Source organism: Panulirus ornatus, chromosome 23, assembly GCF_036320965.1.
Source record: "Panulirus ornatus isolate Po-2019 chromosome 23, ASM3632096v1, whole genome shotgun sequence".
NCBI lineage: Eukaryota > Metazoa > Arthropoda > Malacostraca > Decapoda > Palinuridae > Panulirus > Panulirus ornatus.
In genome coordinates, this window is record NC_092246.1 from 19,236,451 (window position 1) to 19,256,528 (window position 20,078).

Genomic DNA, 20,078 nt, shown 5'->3' on the forward strand with positions numbered 1-20,078 from the left:
CAGTAAGGTACGCCAGGGCAAGTGTTTGCCAACTGCAGTACACCAGCTTCATGAGGGAACTCTTCCAACTTGTATGACGTGAAATGTTTTATCATTTAGTGAGCATTAGTACCGAATATAACAATATATGGTAGAGTTTCTGCTCTCTAAGGGTTTTTGTGTAAGAGTATTTGATTCCACCATATATATATATATATATATATATATATATATATATATATATATATATATATACACTCGTCCCAAACTACACGCCCCAGGAATGTACGAGTTACGCATCCTTCTCTGCGTTCCGGGGTTTTACCCATCTCTCAACCACTAGGAACTCCGACTCATCGTACCACAATATCTCTCATGGTCAAGATGCAACTTTTGAGGCATGGAAGACTTAACCCTCACATCTCACGCACTCAAAACTCACAAAAGAGACACGCACACATCATCACACATCTTGATCTTTGGTCCCGCTACGGGGACCCGTGGACGAGTGTCTGTGAGACGCCGTTCGTGGTGCTCTTGTTATGTGAGTTCCATGAGGGTTACCCCTGGCCTTAACAGTGCGTCCCTCTCCTCCCGGCGACGCAGACGATCGCCACGGTGACAGAGGTGGTGGCTACGCAGGGCGTCAGGACCCGCGGAGGTAGTAATACAAGGGTGGTGTGGTTCGCGTCGCCTCCTCTCTCTCTCTCTCTCTCTCTCTCTCTCTCTCTCTCTCCCCCGCCATCGCGCCGCCCCCCACCCCACCCTCTCCCTCCCCTGACGTAATCCTCGGACCAAGATTTTCTCTTCCGCTTCACGCCGTGCATCCCGAGCCGCCCAATTAGCGTCCGTCCTGAGGGCGCCGCCCTTATTAGGTCCCCCCCCCACCCACCCATCAACCCACTAGGACCGGCTGGCTGCCAGCGAGCCAGGGTTAATCCCTAAGGTCCAGGGGGCGCCTCCCTTATCAGGTCTCCCTGATGGAGCCTGCTGACAGATAGGGAGTTTAGGGCACCTAGGTACAGAGGGCGCCGCCCTTATCAGGTCCTCCCTCGCGAACGTCGACTGGCAGCCCTCCCTCAGGAGATCGACCACATTTCTCCCTCCCTCAAGGGGCTCCTTACCTCATCTTGTTCCTCGCAAACCCCAACTTCAACATCTTCCTTCGTTACATCATTAATTATTATAATCATATCTAAATTACTTTTCTTCGCGAGCGCATTGCTTAATTGCCTGACCCCCAAATCAACACAGGACTGACTCTTCTTGTTGCTAATTTCAACACAGTTACTCAGCGAGACTGTTGGATAGAATGTTAACATAGCAGTGGTAAGATCCACAACTCAGGATCCGTTGAATAGAATGTTAGCATAGCGGTGGGAAGATCCTGAGCTCAGGGCTCGTTGAATAGAATGTTAACATAGCAATGTTAGGATCCTCAACTCAGGACCCACTGAATAGAATGTTAACATAGCAGTAGTAAGATCTCAACTCAGGACCTGTGTGTAATATGGGAATTTAACATGGCATCAGCAATGGTGCGTTTTTCACCCTAACACAGCACTGGTAGCTTCAGAATACCTTAACATAGTGACTTTAAGTTCAGAATTCCCCTGCAACACAGCAGCAGTAAAACTACTAACATTACCACCACCCCCTACCATCCTCCTTTAACAGAGCATCAGTAGGCCCAAACCTTGCCGTAACACAGCACCAGTATGCCAAGCAGCCTACCTCAACATAGCTCTCTAGAGCTCGTAAGCTTACCTCAACCCAGCCCACCATGTATCATGACCAGACTCCTTTAACTCTGCACCATAACACCATCGTCGTGGACTGAGCGATAACCGAGAGAGAGAGAGAGAGAGAGAGAGAGAGAGAGAGAGAGAGAGAGAGAGAGAGAGAGAGAGAGAGAGAGAGAATAATCATGATGCAGGACTTAATAATACCCCCAGTAAGGGAAGTCTGAATTATATATTTCATTTCTTTTTTTTCAGAATTGCTTTAGTGGCTCTGGCCGCATCAGGTTATCATAAAGTGGAAGCAGGTGTGTTATATATTAGCATACATCAACTCCAGAACCGGAAAGCGTGCGAATATTGAGTGAAATTATATATATATATATATTTTCTTTCTTTCATACTATTCGCCATTTCCCGCATTAGCGAGGTAGCGTTAAGAACAGAGGACTAGGCCTTAGAGGGAATATCCTCACCTGGCCCCCTTCTCTGTTCCTTCTTTTGGAAAATTAAAAAAAAAAAAAAAAAAAACGAGAGGGGAGGATTTCCAGCCACCCGCTCCCTCCCCTTTTAGTCGCCTTCTACGACACGCAGGGAATACGTGGGAAGTATTCTTTCTCCCCTATCCCCAGGGATAATATATATATATATTTTTTTTTTTTTTTTTGCTTTGTCGCCGTCTCCCGCGTTTGCGAGGTAGCGCAAGGAAACAGACGAAAGAAATGGCCCAACCCACCCCCATACACATGTATATACATACGTCCACACACGCAAATATACATACCTACACAGCTTTCCATGGTTTACCCCAGACGCTTCACATGCCCTGATTCAATCCACTGACAGCACGTCAACCCCGGTATACCACATCGATCCAATTCACTCTATTCCTTGCCCTCCTTTCACCCTCCTGCATGTTCAGGCCCCGATCACACAAAATCTTTTTCACTCCATCTTTCGACCTCCAATTTGGTCTCCCACTTCTCGTTCCCTCCACCTCCGACACATATATCCTCTTGGTCAATCTTTCCTCACTCACTCTCTCCATGTGCCCAAACCATTTCAAAACACCCTCTTCTGCTCTCTCAACCACGCTCTTATTATTTCCACACATCTCTCTTACCCTTACGTTACTCACTCGATCAAACCACCTCACACCACACATTGTCCTCAAACATCTCATTTCCAGCACATCCATCCTCCTGCGCACAACTCTATCCATAGCCCACGCCTCGCAACCATACAACATTGTTGGAACCACTATCCCCTTCAAACATACCCATTTTTGCTTTCCGAGATAATGTACTCGACTTCCACACATTCTTCAAGGCTCCCAGGATTTTCGCCCCCTCCCCCACCCTATGATCCACTTCCGCTTCCATGGTTCCATCCGCTGCCAGATCCACTCCCAGATATCTAAAACACTTTACTTCCTCCAGTTTTTCTCCATTCAAACTTACCTCCCAATTGACTTGACCCTCAACCCTACTGTACCTAATAACCTTGCTCTTATTCACATTTACTCTTAACTTTCTTCTTTCACACACTTTACCAAACTCAGTCACCAGCTTCTGCAGTTTCTCACATGAATCAGCCACCAGCGCTGTATCATCAGCGAACAACAACTGACTCACTTCCCAAGCTCTCTCATCCCCAACAGACTTCATACTTGCCCCTCTTTCCAAAACTCTTGCATTCACCTCCCTAACAACCCCATCCATAAACAAATTAAACAACCATGGAGACATGACACACCCCTGCCGCAAACCTACATTCACTGAGAACCAATCACTTTCCTCTCTTCCTACACGTACACATGCCTTACATCCTCGATAAAAACTTTTCACTGCTTCTAACAACTTGCCTCCCACACCATATATTCTTAATACCTTCCACAGAGCATCTCTATCAACTCTATCATATGCCTTCTCCAGATCCATAAATGCTACATACAAATCCATTTGCTTTTCTAAGTATATATATATATATATATATATATATATATATATATATATATATATATATATATATATATATATATATATATATATATATATATTATTCCCTGGGGATAGGGGAGAAAGAATACTTCCCACGTATTCCCTGCGTGTCGTAGAAGGCGACTAAAAGGGAAGGGAGCGGGGGGCTGGAAATCCTCCCCCTCTCGTTTTTTTTTTTTTTTTTTAATTTTCCAAAAGAAGGAACAGAGAAGAGGTACAGGTGAGGATATTCCCTCAAAGGCCCAGTCCTCTGTTCTTAACGCTACCTCGCTATCGCGGGAAATAGCGAATAGTATGAAAAAAAAAAAGATTCATATATATATATTAGAGACTAATATGCATGTGGAACAGTAAGGGTTTTCCGTCCTAAGAACAAAGTCAGGGTTGGTCGGGGGAAGACAGTGCCAAGGGAATGGATGTCGTGGTGGCGGTGGTGCCTGGTGATGAAGTGTGTTGTGTGAGTTTACCTATCCACTTCCTATCCATCCTTCCCATTAAACCTATCCACTCTTCATACACCCATCTTCAATTTTCTAACACTAATTTACGTCGTAACCAGCCGCCTATCCGTCTCATTTCACTTAGTGTCTTCCTATCCAGCTAGCTATGCAGTCCTTCCCTACCATCCACACACCTACCCACCACCCAACACCAACCGTAGCCTCTATCCCTGGCCGTTTTTCCCACCTCCTGTTTATCGCTGTCCACTAACCATGGTAACCATGGTAATAATACCATCAGTAATTATTATCGTAACATAAAATGAACTTAACATTGTTCATCTGATCATTTACGGGTCACCTTTGTTGCAATAATCACTTTATACTTACACAGTTTAGCCTCAAGATCATTGTTACGTGTTCTTCATATGTAATTAAGGAGGGAGGGGAGCTCCTTCCCTTCATCCAGCTATAGCGCAAAGATGTTGGAGACCAACAGCTGATTTTACGTAAACACTGAGCTCCGTCCGATAGCTATGACGCGGACTGCATCCACAAACTCGTCCCTGTCCTCTTCACACGCGCGGAGGACGCGTCCACACACACACACACACACGCACACACACACACACACACACACACACACACACACACACACACACACACACACACACACACACACACTTTTCCCCCACCCTCTTCACCCGGAAAGGATGGCACACATCCACACATGACCTTGGTATATGTGTAGCGTAAGTCCATGGATCCAGTGAGGTCTATGTGATGGTGTTTCTTCAAGGGTATGGTCCCGTACCACTGGAATACGAAGACGCACTCTCTATTGTTCTCTCGTCTGGAAGACTCTCTCTCTCTCTCTCTCTCTCTCTCTCTCTCTCTCTCTCTCTCTCTCTCTCTCTCTCTCTCTCTCTCTCTCTCTCTCTCTCTCTCTCTCTCTCTCTCTCTCTCTCTCATGCTCTATCTCTCCATCTGTCCTTCATCTATCTTCCTCCTCCTCCTCCTCCTCCTCTTAGAGTAACATGCTGACAAACCTCGTCCCTGTGTCATGTCTGCCCTTCACCCTCTTCCCTCTCTCCCTCGCTGCCAGTACACGTGGGCAACTTGGCCCCACACGGCCCTGCAGGAGTTAGCTTATAATTAATATTATAATACGAAGGTTCCTCTCCCGCCTGCCTCGCCTCGCCTCGCCTCGCCCAGGACAGCGACGGCGGGAGCCACACAGCTGCAGCCACCAAGGGACCGAGAGATACCATCATCTTAGCCACGGTACAACAAGACCACCGCTACACAAACGTGCTAACAATACACTCCCGTTACGCTGAACTGCTACGATGGTCCGCTGCATTGGTAACGATGGCGTAGCCTCATCCAGAGACCCCGGGCCTTATTGACTGCACGGACACAGGCCTCCTGTTATCAGTTATAATCAATCATATCTTATCAGTGTGGTTGCACTGCTCTAGCAATGGTCCTGTCTGCATTGTTTTGCAATATCGCAGAGGTTTCGCTGGGCCGGCTGTACACTGCTACACAGGAAGGTCTGGTCTCGTCTGTTGTCAACATTCCACCACTGGGAATTCTTTGTCGTGTTGGTAACACTGTTATGACGAGAGGTCAACCCCCCCCCCCCGTGCTGGCTACACTGCAGCATTATAAGGGGGGGGGGGGGAAAGCCAACAGTTCATCTCTCACTCTCTCCTTTGTTCGCCTTCCTGATAGATGCACATTGCAATTCTCTCTCTCTCTCTCTCTCTCTCTCTCTCTCTCTCTCTCTCTCTCTCTCTCTCTCTCTCTCTCTCTCTCTCTCTCTCTCTCTCTCTCTCTCTCTCTCTCTCTCTCTCTCTCTCTATCTATCTATCTATCTATCTGTCTGTCTGTCTGTCTGTCTATCTATTTATCTGTCTATCTATCTATCTCAAGAGCTTTCTCAGTCTAGGTTGACTGTTTCATCAGACGCTTCCACCCCTCCCCAACTCCCCACCCAGATTACCATCTCCACACTCCGTTGCCCATCACTGAAAAGAGGGTCATCTCCTCCCCTCATGCTGATAATCCTGCCTCCGTCTTTGTTCGGTATCTTCCCCTTTTTCTCTCCCCATCCAGCAGAGTTTATCATCATCACTTCTTTCCTTCCTCTCACCAGTAATCAATTCAAGAAGAAAAAACATTTTTTTTGGTCAAAATGAGAAAATGACCCTTTGTGAGTTTAGTCTGGGCCCTGGGTACGAGTGAGGACCCTGGAAGACGAGTCTTGGCTCTAGAAGCTAGTCGTCTGAGCTCTGGAAACGAGTCTGGGCTTTGGAAAGCTAGTCGTCTGAGCTCTGAAAACGAGTCTGGGCTCTGGAAAGCTAGTCGTCTGAGCTCTGGAAACGAGTCTGGGCTCTGGAAAGCTAGTCGTCTGAGCTCTGGAAACGAGTTTGGGCTCTGGAAAGCTAGTCATCCGAGCTCTGGAAACGAGTCTGGGCTCTGGAAAGCTAGTCGTCTGAGCTCTGGAAACGAGTCTGGGGCCTCTAGGGACGATTCGATCATAAATGTCACCTTCCACATTTTTTTCTTTTTCCCTCGACTGCTGTAGAGGAAGAGTCTTGGTTATTTACAGCCAGGAACTTCTGAGGAGTCGAATATATTTTCCCCATCTGAATATCGCGGATGATCGTCATGTAAAACTGTGGCCTGGGGCAGGAGCACCCTCCAGGCCACTTAAGTAAGAGCCACAGGGCCCGGCAGGAGGGTGGGTGGCGGTGGTCGAGTGGTAGCGCCGATGACTCTGCTGGATTGGAAGTCGATACGGAAGGAGGCGCTGCTGGGGTGAGGGGTCGTGACCAAGGGGTTGTTGAGATGGGTTGGCCAGGGGCGTGGTCGCAGCCAGGTGGATGTGTTTGGTAGGGGAGTTGGCCAGGGGACGTGGTGTGTCGAGTGGAGTAGCCAAGGAGGCGTGGACAGAGGCACATCAAAGGGCGTGGCCAGACGTGATTTAATGGGGAGGACCTGCCACTAACAGACGACCCATGAGCCAGGCGTCCACACCAGACGACCCGTGACTGGTCGTGGTCGTATGCGTTCAAGGTCCTTCTCCTTTCATGTAGACGCAAGACCGTATTGATATTTGTAAACAATGATGTACAATGACGCTAACCTGTGGATCACAGAGGCGCGGCCATTGAGCTCGACGCCCGTCATACCCTCGTGTCCAGTCGTACCGTCGTGCTCAAGGGTTGTACCCTAGCACTCACCTGTCTTACTGGAGGGTTGTACCGTCGTGTTTAAGGGTCACACAACCTGTACCATCATGCCGAAACGTCATTCCCTTTACAAGGGTCGTGCCAAAAGGGTCGTCCCGTCGTTTTCAAAGTCCGTCAGGTCGTTTTGAAGGGTCGCACCGTCGTGCCGAAGGGGCTGATGTCACTACGTTGGTGCAGCTTCCATGTGAGAGGAGGTAGGAGAGGAGGAGGTGGTAGCGAGCCGCCTTGGGGATAGAGGATGGAGGGAGGGGGAGTGTAGTGAGCCTCCTGTCTTTACGCCCCAACTGAGCCAAGCACCGATAAGTGACCCGTGGCAGACGGGTACCGTAGACTGTGGTACACTGACGCCCACCACCCGACGACGAGGCTTTGGTATGTTAAGTATAATGTCTGCTTGTGGTGAAGGCCAGCACAGAAGTCCTATAATCTATATACTCCACCAGCCGCCGTAGTGGAGTGAGGGAGAGGCTCTGAGAGAGCTGGCCAGAGACTAGCCTCTGGAGTAGAGTTGGGGAGGAGTGAGAGCGAAGGTGAGGCTCTGAGAGAGCTAGCCCCAGACTAACCTCCGGAGTGGAAGTGGGGAGGAGTGACAGTGAGGAAGAGGCTCTGGGAGACTTGGTCGAAGACTAACCAGCCTGCCAGCCAGCCAGCCAGCCTAGTCTAAAATTCTGTAGGCGGCTACTTCCTCCTTCAGCCGAACTTACCAGTTAAGATCTCGGTGATTGTGTAGGTCCACCACCCACCTCCCTCTTATCTTCTTCGTATCGAAATACATCTATTCGAAGATCGACTAATGAGGAGTATTTTGAGAAGTACCTGAATATATAACAGACATGAGAGTAGTGCCCAGATAAGACTAATAATATCGGCTGGTGATAGATTTCTAGATGAAATCCTTTAAAAGACCTAACTATAAGGGAAGAGGGGGAAAAAAACGGTGGGGTTGGGGTTAAGTCCACTTCCACTAAGGTTCGTAAGTGGATTTGCGTAGGTGATGCGTGTACGTGGGGTGCGCACATAACGAAAACAATATCCCCCACCCTATCAGAGGAGATGATGTGAGAAAGACTTCACAAAACACTCGTAGCTTTTACAGTAAAGCCTCTCTCTCTCTCTCTCTCTCTCTCTCTCTCTCTCTCTCTCTCTCTCTCTCTCTCTCTCTCTCTCTCTCTCTCTCCCATCGGTATGTGGTAGGCCGTGCGAGATTCGTCCCTTCCTCCTCCTCCTCCTTCTCCTCCTCCCCCCATCATGGCCGCTGACTCAGGCAAATCCATTCGCTACGGTGTAATTCCACGGTAATCGCCGTTTCCCCCCACCTGTAATTGCCGCTAATTAACCCCCTCCCCTAGCTGGCAGGTAGAAGAGGCAGTGTTCGTGGAGGCGGACCCACCAAATTGAAACCCTTACGTTTTGTTTCTTGATACATTTAAGCCATTCAAAGCGTCTTGAGTAACTGTGTAAGAAATTCATTTCTTTATCTTTATACATATTTAGTCTCTGGTAACTTACAGTTGATTAAAGGATAGAAATTTATTCATTTTATAGATTATTCATTGATTACGTCTTCTAGTGTGTCATATAGATTGGTAAAATGCATTGGTAAATGAGCGACTGAATCGTCGAAGCCGTGAAGCGAAGCCGTTTCGACCCTCCATTAACTGGGCCGTTGGTCAAGCTTGTAAACACTGGAGGCCACTCGGAGGGGACGTCCGGCCGGGGTCGTCCCAGCAACCAAGTCAGCGCACCAGTACTGAGGGATCAACCCTGTGGTGGAACAGAGACCGACGGAGGAGGACGGATAGGGAAAGGGGGAGGGGGTTATAAAGGAGGCAGCGGGAATAGCCAGAGACTCGCTAAAAATGAGACACAGGGAGACGAAAGGTTAAAAGAGAGGGGGAATAAGACCTAACAGAGAGAGAGAGAGAGAGAGAGAGAGAGAGAGAGAGAGAGAGAGAGAGAGAGAGAGAGAGAGAGAGAGGTGGGGGGCTGGCTGGAGGGCTGGTTGAACCCTTGATATATATATCATCTGGTGGGATTGGCCCCCGCAACCCTCCTGCCTTCACGGGTGATGAACCGGAACAGCTGACGGTCGTGAAGACTCTCTCTCTCTCTCTCTCTCTCTCTCTCTCTCTCTCTCTCTCTCTCTCTCTCTCTCTCTCTCTCTCGGTAACAGCGGGACGTGATCACCCGGGGAGGTACTTCACTACACGTGTGGCTAATCGGGCGGGTTCGTGGCGTCGGCGCTCTGAGCAGGCATTGCAGCGACTGTCGAGTTCCCTTTCCCTCGCCCAGATTGCTTGTCTCTCCTCTCCGTTCTACATACACTTGCGTTGATGGCATTTCAAGTCCACAATATGACACCTCTCTCTCTCTCTCTCTCTCTCTCTCTCTCTCTCTCTCTCTCTCTCTCTCTCTCTCTCTCTCTCTCTCTCTCTCCATAGCGTGCGTAACACTCGACAACGAGTGACTCACACGATTCGTTTACTCTCGAGATCTTCTTGTGGTGAGCAGAGCGCCACGCCTTCCTAATGTTGCATATACCCGTCGTAGGTGCTGATCACAGACGTCCGGTGGTGAATGTCTAAAAGGTTGTTTGATGCGCAGAATTTCTTCTAACCTCCCTCACTAAGAAGGCCTTGATAAGGTCGGCATCTGGAAATGGGAGATGGTGGTGCAGTGAGCCCGACTTGAGATGATAGTTCGCTCGGCCTGGCAGAGGTAGTGGTTCAGTGGGCCTGACTTGAGATGGAGGTTCAGTGGGCCCTGAGTTGAGATAGCAGTTCAGGTTTACGTGACACGATATCAAGTTTACGTGACACGATAGCAGGTTCACGCGTCACAATATTAGGTCTGCGTGACACGATATCAAGCGAAATATAAAGAATACTAAAATTCACATTCCCGTAACGAGAGAGAGAGAGAGAGAGAGAGAGAGAGAGACAGCAGTTCGTCGTCTTCGTCGTCGTCGTCTTCGTGAACCCAGCTGCCTGAAGGCCACCGTGTCTCCTGGGCTTCCACCTCTGTATTTATATTCACATCAGCGACGACCATTAAAGTTCTGTCGCAGTCGCCAGGCCACGGGAGGCTTGGGGAGGAGAGCGAGAGGCTGAGGTGGTTACCCCCGGGAACCTACCAACCCCACAGGGCCTCACCCCAGCAGGAGCCGAGCAGCCACGTCGGCATCAGCAGATCCTGCCACAGAGAAAGGGGGTATTACGAGCGTGGGATCTTGCTGTAGATGGCCAAGGGCGCGACGCTCCTGTAGGACGTCAGGTCGCGCAACAGCGTCTTCTGGCGAGCCTCTTCCTTCCTCATCGCCCCTTCCTCTTCTACACACACACACACACACACACACACACACAAACATGCAAACAAACAACAACAATGTAGCCACAAGTCGAGGTGTTTGTGTAAAGCCTGCTCTCCCTCAGGGGGCCATGTTTACTGAGGTGATTGTTTGTGTTGGCACTGCTTCCTTAGATCGTTGTTTGTACATAGTTAGCAGCCAGTGTGGCCTCCATGTTTGGCGTCATCTGCCTCACATTCACTTCGTTTGCTTTGATGCCCATCGTACGTGGGGTGTGTGCGTACGTGATGCTTTGTGTACGTGGAACGTACGGGTGATGATGCATCCCCCTCGTCTGGTCACCACCGGCAGGAGCAAGACGTAACCCTGGAGCCCCTGGGAGGCTGGTGCCTGGGAAGGCGGTGTATTGTATTCGCATCGCAAGGTAATCTAGCGTATCTTTCCCAACGTCTTTAGTAACTTTTACGTCAAAAGCGTTACGCTTCACGGCGCTCGTCTGTACTTCCCACGATTTTATGGTGCGTATGATTAGGGGATTAAGGATAATGTCAAAGGTCACGCTATCATACCTGAGAGTGTAGTACCATCGAAACACACACACACACACACACACACACACACACACCTCACCCCTCACCCCTACACAGACACACGTTGCTCCAGTCTGTGGTATAATGTAGTGGTGTACAATATACTGGGGTAACACAGTGAGCTGAGCCATAAGACCTGCCACACCACCACCGCTGCCGCCCCATCCTGTCCACGCAGGGCTGCCAGGATCACCATGGGGTTATCCCCGGATTCAGGGGAGTAATTTCCCCAGGGACGCGCCCGCTCGCCCTGCCAGATCCCACCCCAACGGTGTGGGATATTTGTCGCCATACAGCCACAGCGTCCGCCCGGCTCTCCCTCACCACCGTCTCGTCCCACACCTGCTCCACACACACACACACACACACACACAGCTCCTCGACCTCTCGTGTCGTATATTTCGACAGGTCGATGGTCAGGTCATCAGATACCCACAAGTCGTACTGTGGTGATGTACCTCAATTTTGCGTCAGCTTGATGTAAAATCCGAGGCAGTATTTTCGAAGGTAAGGTCGGTATGTGCTTATCTTTATCTCTCCCATAAGACCAGCCAGACCTTCCTTCCTCATGATCTGGTCTCATATCGAAGCCCAAGAGTGTGTTACTTCCAGCTTGGGCGCAACTGTCTATGCCCTTTCTGATGGATGCCAGACATAAAGATAGAACAATATATATATTTTCTTTTTTTTTTTTTTTTTATACTTTGTCGCTGTCTCCCGCGTTTGCGAGGTAGCGCAAGGAAACAGACGAAAGAAATGGCCCAACATACACATGTACATACACACGTCCACACACGCAAATATACATACCTACACAGCTTTCCATGGTTTACCCCAGACGCTTCACATGCCTTGATTCAATACACTGACAGCACGTCAACCCCTGTATACCACATCGCTCCAATTCACTCTATTCCTTGCCCTCCTTTCACCCTCCTGCATGTTCAGGCCCCGATCACACAAAATCTTTTTCACTCCATCTTTCCACCTCCAATTTGGTCTCCCTCTTCTCCTCGTTCCCTCCACCTCCGACACATATATCCTCTTGGTCAATCTTTCCTCACTCATTCTCTCCATGTGCCCAAACCATTTCAAAACACCCTCTTCTGCTCTCTCAACCACGCTCTTTTTATTTCCACACATCTCTCTTACCCTTACGTTACTTACTCGATCAAACCACCTCACACCACACACTGTCCTCAAACATCTCATTTCCAGCACATCCATCCTCCTGCGCACAACTCTATCCATAGCCCACGCCTCGCAACCATACAACATTGTTGGAACCACTATTCCTTCAAACATACCCATTTTTGCTTTCCGAGATAATGTTCTCGACTTCCACACATTTTTCAAGGCTCCCAAAATTTTCGCCCCCTCCCCCACCCTATGATCCACTTCCGCTTCCATGGTTCCATCCGCTGACAGATCCACTCCAAGATATCTAAAACACTTCACTTCCTCCAGTTTTTCTCCATTCAAACTCACCTCCCAATTGACTTGACCCTCAACCCTACTGTACCTAATAACCTTGCTCTTATTCACATTTACTCTTAACTTTCTTCTTCCACACACTTTACCAAACTCAGTCACCAGCTTCTGCAGTTTCTCACATGAATCAGCCACCAGCGCTGTATCATCAGCGAACAACAACTGACTCACTTCCCAAGCTCTCTCATCCCCAACAGACTTCATACTTGCCCCTCTTTCCAAAACTCTTGCATTTACCTCCCTAACAACCCCATCCATAAACAAATTAAACAACCATGGAGACATCACACACCCCTGCCGCAAACCTACATTCACTGAGAACCAATCACTTTCCTCTCTTCCTACACGTACACATGCCTTACATCCTCGATAAAAACTTTTCACTGCTTCTAACAACTTGCCTCCCACACCATATATTCTTAATACCTTCCACAGAGCATCTCTATCAACTCTATCATATGCCTTCTCCAGATCCATAAATGCTACATACAAATCCATTTGCTTTTCTAAGTATTTCTCACATACATTCTTCAAAGCAAACACCTGATCCACACATCCTCTACCACTTCTGAAACCGCACTGCTCTTCCCCAATCTGATGCTCTGTACATGCCTTCACCCTCTCAATCAATACCCTCCCATATAATTTACCAGGAATACTCAACAAACTTATACCTCTGTAATTTGAGCACTCACTCTTATCCCCTTTGCCTTTGTACAATGGCACTATGCACGCATTCCGCCAATCCTCAGGCACCTCACCATGAGTCATACATACATTAAATAACCTTACCAACCAGTCAACAATACAGTCACCCCCTTTCTTAATAAATTCCACTGCAATACCATCCAAACCTGCTGCCTTGCCGGCTTTCATCTTCCGCAAAGCTTTTACTACCTCTTCTCTGTTTACCAACTCATTTTCCCTAACCCTCTCACTTTGCACACCACCTCGACCAAAACACCCTATATCTGCCACTCTGTCATCAGACACATTCAACAAACCTTCAAAATACTCATTCCATCTCCTTCTCACATCACCGCTACTTGTTATCACCTCCCCATTTACGCCCTTCACTGAAGTTCCCATTTGCTCCCTTGTCTTACGCACCCTATTTACCTCCTTCCAGAACATCTTTTTATTCTCCCTAAAATTTACTGATAGTCTCTCACCCCAACTCTCATTTGCCCTTTTTTTCACCTCTTGCACCTTTCTCTTGACCTCCTGTCTCTTTCTTTTATACTTCTCCCACTCAATTGCATTTTTTCCCTGCAAAAATCGTCCAAATGCCTCTCTCTTCTCTTTCACTAATACTCTTACTTCTTCATCCCACCACTCACTACCCTTTCTAAACAGCCCACCTCCCACTCTTCTCATGCCACAAGCATCTTTTGCGCAATCCATCACTGATTCCCTAAATACATCCCATTCCTCCCCCACTCCCCTTACTTGCATTGTACCTCAATATATATATATATATATATATATATATATATATATATATATATATATATATATATATATATATATATATATATATATGGACATATAAATTCACAAATATGTGTCTATGATCACTGCTTGTGTGTTAAGGGAAGGGAGTGTTTTACATCTGTGTTGCCCCGTCTCTCAGGTACCCATTTGTTGACAAGAAAACAAGATTATTTTGTGTTTTGCATCATGCTTCGTGAATCAGAAGCACTTGCCGTTTGATTTCTATATCTAAGTGATTGATTGATAGATACTTCACTGGTTAACCAGGTATTCTGATAGATACTTCATTAGTCACTCATCTTCCATCATTGTCTCTTCCATCACGACGTAACCAGGACAGGAGGCAAGTGGCTCCATTTCCTCACTCCACGATAGTCCTCGAACTTACGTCGCCCCCACGAACGCCCCCTTCCACCTCATCTTCATTCGTCTTGCCTTATGTGTTTACTGGTTCGAACCCGCGGAAACCTGACGGCCAATTGGGCAGTGAACGCGGCCGGGTTAGCAGTGTGTCTGGGATGTGAACAGTATAACCAGTTGGAGGTTTAGGGCTCATGAGGCAGTGTGTGTGTGTGTGTGTGTGTGTGTGTGTGTGTGTGTGTCCCCCTCCCCGTGTGTAGAACTTAGACAGCATCCCCTGCAAAGTCTGAGACCACTCCATTTTCTTTAAAGAATTGTTTACTCAGTCCGCCCATGAAAACAGGACTGAAAACTGGATGAAATTTGCTCTTGTGTCTTGTATTTTGTCTGTGAATCCTCAGGTGAAGTCAGACTCTCTCTCTCTCTCTCCAGTGATGACCAGGCGACGCACAATGGCTCTTCTAAAGTGAAGACGATTGGTGGCTCGCGCGTTGTTTGGTACCCACACACACACACACACACACACACACACACACACACACACAAAGACGTAAGTAATGCGACCACCCCCAGTATGTAGTGGTCACTACCCTACATATTGCGACCACCAGCACCCTCTATATTGCGGACACCACCACCCTGTATATAACGGACATTGCCTTATATATTGCGACGATACGTAGGTTCTGTGGTAGGATGGGTGTACCACCAGTACTACGGTAGAGGAAGGAGGAGGAGAGCATCACCTACAGTACGATATCGTTCGTACCGTGCGCCTGGCACCTGTTGAAGCAGGGTCGTTACACTTCACACTGGATCCTGTGGCGGAGGAGGGTGGTCAGAGGATGAGTTCTAAGCACGGGAGGTGAGGATAGCTCCAGAGGTGGTAGAAGGCCTGTGGTGGTGGTGGTGGTGACAGGGAGGTGTTACGAGACGATTCCATCTTGCTGGAGGCACGACAATGCGACCCTTGAGCACGACGGCACGACCCTTGGATAGTGTGGCCTAGCCTAGCCTGGCACCGCTATGCTCAAAGGTCATACCATCATGCTAAGTGGTCGTACCGTCGTGTTCAGGGGGTCGTGCCGTCGTGCTCTAGTGGTTAAACGTAATGGCGCGAACCCATACAGTCACCACTGAGACAATACTTAAGTGTGTAATGACCTCCACTGTGCAGTAGTATGGTATATCACAGTTCATCTCCGTTGTGGACACCTCCACATATACTGAAGCGAATTATATACAAATTTAAACCCGTTAGAAAGTATATCTTCATGGACTCTTCACTATGAACAGAGCCGTTATCATAGTACCAAGGTCTTCGACGATCGAATCTTACCCCCTCTAGTACAAGATGTCTTTCTTTGTCTGTAAACAAAGCACAAGGTATTTACGAAAGGAAGGTAAAAATTATTTCCAGCGGCGAATCATTCCGAAGTTGTTTTACGTGAGGTAAATTCCTGGAAGCTGGAAACTTTAGCAATTAACGCCTCCAGCCCTGCTGCCGGGACGATAAGAAAAAAAAAATAAGTTGCCCACAAGACTTGTTCCCACAAAACTCGCCTCGTTTGTACTTGGCCGTGAAAACTTTAGCAATTAGTGTTATCTAGGTGATAGGTGTTGGGCCACCACGACCGGTGCAGCCGTAGTTGCTCAGACGCCCCAGGGGGAGTGGTGCTGCTGCTGCAGGTAACAGCGTGAGCCTCAAGGACGCCCCCTGGTGAAGAGTTCCTGCTGCAGGTAACAGCGTGAGCCTCAGGTACGCCCCAAGGGGCAGGTTCTACTGTTGACGATACACCATGAGTGTCAGGGACGCCTTAGAGGGAGGAGAGGCTCTGCTGCTGCCGGTACAGCGTGGGCCACAAGGACGCCCCAGGGGGATGAGCTGCTGCTCGTAGTGGTACAGTGTGAGCCACAGGGACGCCCGTGGGGAGGTACTGCCTGGGATCCCTGCTCCGGATCAACACAATATGGCTTGTTTACGCCAACTCGATCATGTCCCGACCTTCTTGTGATGCAGCATCTGGTTCCTCCTCTCTAACACCTCGTCTGACGCCTTATTTTCCGGAGACATGTCGTCTGTTTCCTCTCTCCCTTGTAGGGCGTTGCTCTGCTTCTCTCCGTCCTTCCCTCCTTGTGATCCGTCTTCTGCTGCGCAATTGCGTCGTCTGTTACTCTCCAACCTTCCTTTTGCTCCTTGTAATTTCTAGTCTGCCTCAGTCCTCGTCCTGAGCCATCATAATCGCCTGGCTCCTCCATCTTCGTCGATCCTTCCACGTACAACGTGCAGTTTGCTTCCTCTAAAGTGGTGCGCTGTCTCTTCCCTCACACCAAGCGTGTGTGTCACGTCCCCGTGTGCATTAGAATCATCAGGAACCTTAGAACCACTGTAACTAGAAAGAGGGAGAAACTTGCAATATTTAGGGAAGTGACACGACGCCCTGATGTCAAATACACATACAGGGTGTCGCAAGTGAGTGCATCATTTTGTCGTCCTTAGGACAATGTGTCGCAAGTGAGTGCATTCATTTTGTCGTCCTCAGGACAATGTATCGCAAGTGAGTGCATCATTTTGTCGTCCTCAGGACAATGTGTCGCAAGTGAGTGCATCATTTTGTCGTCCTCAGGACAATGTATCGCAAGTGAGTGCATCATTTTGTCGTCCTCAGGACAATGTGTCGCAACTGAGTGCATTCTCTTGTCGTCCTCAGGAACACGCGTGTTGACATTCTGGGATTCCGGAAGGATGACGTCGTCTAGCAAGCTCCACCCACTGACGCTCTTAGCGATATTATTGGCAGCCCAGCTGGCTAGCCCCGCCCCTACACGTAAGTATTGGACCTCGATGTTTCTTAACCACTATGTTGGGTATACTAAAACAAACATATGGTAACACTGGGTCTTGTCTTAGGCAATTCCTTCTGCCCAGAATCATAACAAAGTCAAAAGTTTTCCTTTTATTTACGTGCTCTGAACGCTGATGCTAGTTGTAGAATTCATCATACTGACGTAATCTTTTAACGTATCTTTTGACGTATCTTTTGACGTATCTTTTGACGCATCTTTTTAACGTAAATGTAGACAAAGCGCATGGCACCTGCGGCTCGCGACTTACGACCATGATTATCATGGCATCATGAACTGTAATGACACTGGCATCATTGGTCTTCCAGATACGAGTTCAGACGGAGCGTCATCGTTGGTAGCTTTATCTAACCCAAGGTCCACCTCCCACCCCAACTGGCACCTTCTGCTGGCACTGTGGCGCCCTAAGGACGACGTCACAACTACAACAGGATCGGCGGTGCAGCATCACGCTGAGCACACCCTGCCTACAGTCATGGTGTCCCCCACCATCCAGGTCTCACCTGTAGGAGGAGCCTTGCCCTCCGAACCATCGCTTATCGCAGGCGTCTCCTCCGATGACAGTCGAGAACCTCACCCGAGTCAGAAGCTCCCTCTTGAAGAAGGGGAAGAAGTAGTTCTCCTCACGGCGGAGGGATTGCCAGCCAGGCGGGATAACCTGGCGAGAGACTTCCCTCCTGCAGCTTACGTGGCGCAGAGAGCCAGTGCCGTACCACTGGAGGGAATAACACCATTCCCTGAGGCCGATGAGCACGAGTGGGTGGACGGGACCCCTCAACACCATGTGACGCAGCAGCATCCCAGGGTCAATAAGATGTCTCAGGACCAAGCGTCTGAAGACATGAGAACAGTATCATACGTGCCTGAGACGAAGAGACAGGCATATAACATACCAGCGGCTTCCTTTCGTTCAGGTAGTTTATCCAACGTCGAAAGCTCCTCGGAGATCTACGTGCCAACCACGGCGAAGACCGTCGTCGATGGAAGGAGAGGGGAGGCCCCCGGGGTCAGGTCTGAAGGCGCCTCCGATACTCTGACCACTGAGGTCGTGGAGGAGGAGGTGATGGCCACTATAGCTACTCACATACCAGAAGCGTCGACCGTCGTGCTGGAAACATCGAGTGCGGAGGGGCATCTAGACGTGCCTCACCCAGCTCTGTCGGGGAGACAGATAGAGACAGAGACATCAAGCAACACTTCCAGCGCGGGAGCGAGCCAGCTACCGGAGGGGAGTCTGTCTGGGCACTTCTTCATGCACCCTCTTCCGCAGCATCGTGAGGCCATACACGCTCCAGACGAGGTACATCAAGAGCCAGTGAATACCACCGGTAACCCGAATACTTATCTAAATTTCACCTCAATGGAGGACCATCCTCAACGCCCTTACCTTGAAGAGAGTGGACAAAGTGACACTGCCTTTCATCACAGTGAGAGAGGACGCAAAGTTCTGCAGTTCCAGGGCCGAGTTGTAATGGAGACTCTGGATGGACCGTCCTTAGTCCCTCTAGTCGGACCATCGAAGGGAATACTGAACCTGAAGAACGATGAGAGGGCCATTCTTGCCTTGCTCAAAGTCGCACATGGACCCGACACCTTGGAACCACTCCACATCAACCCCTTGATGCAGACCCACGAGCAGGTGACCTCAGACGGCGAACGCACGGACAAGCTCTCACCTGCGCCTTACGATAGCGTCATACAGGTCCCAGCCGACGACTCGAACACCAACGACCAAAGAACAGATCCCATCAAACCCCCAGACTCAAGCAGTGAGCCGAGAGGCAAGCTGGCAGTGCTGATAAAGAAAGAGACCAAGTTCCTCGACAGGAAATCCATGAATGCCATCGACGCTCAGGAGAAAGACAGTCATGCGAAGGACGACCTCGAGGAATCCGAGACGAGCGAAGGTGTGAGCATCGTGACCACAGCGAAGCCTATCTACGAGGAGATCTCCGACACCCTCAAGGTGGACACAAGTATAGACGACGTAGAAGATTTCGACGTGCAAGTCAAACACACGGAGAACACGGACGACTTCCTGCCGGCCACGAACCAGTCTCACACCAACCTTATCGACGTCACCCTCCACGGTAACCAATCGGCTATCGCAGCCGGCACGGAACCACCGTCGTTCCCGCCAACCACAGTCCCACCGTCGTCAACGACTTCGTCGCTACCTCAGTCGTCCACGACCTCCCAGTCCTCCGGCAACCACCCGACCATGATCCCGCCTCTCCCAGAAGAGGACACGACAGCGACGACGGAAGACGTTGACGGATGGTCGTTCTTCGTGGCCAACATTTCTGGCATTAGCAACTCCAGCTTGGCCCTGAATGAGTCTGTGTTCCACCGGGCGTCAGGCATGAGCACGGAGCAACACTACAAGATGGTGCTCCAAGAGCGAGGTGGGTAGAGGTCTTATAAGAATTATCATAATTTCGTAACACGTTCCTCAGAGCATTTCAGTCAACCCAATCACACCCTTTCTCCAAAACCATAAATGTCACATACACATCCTACTGTTTCTCTATTTCTCATACATGTTCCGCACAG

General features: G+C 49.2%; 1 protein-coding gene across 1 annotated transcript in view; it reads left to right on the plus strand.

Moving 5' to 3' along the window:
• The first annotated feature begins 1,980 nt into the window (after positions 1-1,980).
• Positions 1,981-20,078, plus strand: part of LOC139756861 (uncharacterized) — a 43,040-nt gene continuing 24,942 nt past the window's right edge. Inside the window, exons 1-3 of the mRNA XM_071676698.1 lie at positions 1,981-2,026; positions 17,372-17,488; positions 17,834-19,930. Coding sequence (XP_071532799.1) covers positions 17,407-17,488; positions 17,834-19,930 — 2,179 coding nt within the window. The 5' untranslated portion in view covers positions 1,981-2,026; positions 17,372-17,406. The remainder of the gene's footprint in view (positions 2,027-17,371; positions 17,489-17,833; positions 19,931-20,078) is intronic.